The sequence below is a fragment of the Helobdella robusta genome, assembly GCF_000326865.2.
Source record: "Helobdella robusta unplaced genomic scaffold HELROscaffold_2, whole genome shotgun sequence".
In the NCBI taxonomy this organism is placed as follows: Eukaryota; Metazoa; Annelida; class Clitellata; order Rhynchobdellida; family Glossiphoniidae; genus Helobdella; species Helobdella robusta.
The window spans coordinates 6,119,038-6,120,547 of NW_008704083.1; the positions used below are offsets into that span (position 1 = coordinate 6,119,038).

At 30.2% G+C, this 1,510-nt stretch overlaps 1 protein-coding gene across 1 annotated transcript in view; it reads right to left on the minus strand.

Moving 5' to 3' along the window:
• Nucleotides 1–1,201: 1,201 nt before the first annotated feature.
• Nucleotides 1,202–1,510, minus strand: part of HELRODRAFT_160531 (hypothetical protein) — a gene marked incomplete at both ends in the record, with an annotated part of 1,409 nt that continues 1,100 nt past the window's right edge. Inside the window, one exon of the mRNA XM_009017484.1 lies at nucleotides 1,202–1,261. Coding sequence (XP_009015732.1) covers nucleotides 1,202–1,261 — 60 coding nt within the window. The remainder of the gene's footprint in view (nucleotides 1,262–1,510) is intronic.

The window sequence follows — 1,510 nt, forward strand, 5'->3', positions numbered from 1 at the left end:
TCAATCAATCAATCAATCAATCAATCAATCAACCAACCAACCAACCAATCAATCAATCAACCAACCAACCAATCAATCAATCAATCAATCAACCAATCAACCAACCAATTATTCATTTATTCGTTCAATCAACCAACCAACCAATCGACCAATCAATGAACCAAATTAAATGAATCTAACAAACGATCTAATTGTGATAAAAACGAAAAAAAAAAAAATATTTGCAAGGCTTGTTCAAACTCGAACAAACACCTAACCGTTCAGATTTACAAACAATTTCGAGATTTTAGTAAAGAATGAAAAACACAATGGTTGCTTTTATTTGAATTCTTTCAAAAATGGAAAGTGACAGTTAATTAAAATTATAAAAAACGACAATTTTTTTTAAAATTCTAATTTTAAACAAATAAATATAACAAAATATTGACCGATAAAAAATAATTATTATTCATTATTATTATACACACTCCTTAGTAGTTCTCAGAGAATGATTCACGTGTCATGAACATTTAAGAACAGTTCACAACATATCATAATGGCTAAATCAACATACCAAACAGAAATTTATACATGCATATATACAAAGTAAATCAAGAAATATCCAAAAATTATATAACCAAATTTAAAAAAAACTCGAAACCAGACAACATTTAACAAATTATTAAATAAATGGACATTATTAAAAAGATTGTTCAAAAAGGCGACGACGAGAATGAAATGTAGTTTGTTTTGTTGGTGTGGTGCTGTGAAGCGAAAACGAACCAACACATTACACAAAACTAGTAAGAAGTCGCAAGAATAGTAGTCAGTCACCTACCTACAATTAAATTATTCTCAGGGCCCTAGCTTACTTATAATCATTAACTCAACTCACCTACCTACAAATTTGTATTTCTACGTTTTAGGAATTTTACATGTTTCAGGTATTTCATTTAACATATTTTAGTATTTTTATTTTACTTGAAACTTTTTAACTAATGTTAAGCCCTAGCCTACTTAAGATTGTTCAACTCATCTTAATCCCTAACTTACCTATGAATTAAATAAAAAGTCCGGTAAAGAAAATAGAAAGTTGAAGAGAAACAACGACACCGAATGAATGGATGTTGTGTGTGTGTTGTATTGATGTGTGTGTGTAAATGTGCGCGCGTGTACTCTTCAGACACTTCTTATTGTCACCTTCAAATTGTCATCGGAACGATCACCTTGAGACCACCATCTGAAACGTGCTGACGTCCACCACAACCCACCTCTCATTATTCTGTAGACAACATTTTTTATTAGCGTAGTAGTAAATGAATTTTATAATCTTAGAAGAAAAAATTATAAAATGAAAATAATGGCAAATAAATAATATTTCAAAATAATAAAGAGAGTAAAATATAAAAAAACTTACTTTTAATACTTACAATAAATCCTACACCACCATCATTATGTTTAAATCATCATGAGGCCACCATCTGAAACGTGCTGACTCCCACCTCTGCCCACCTCTCATCATTCTGTAGAC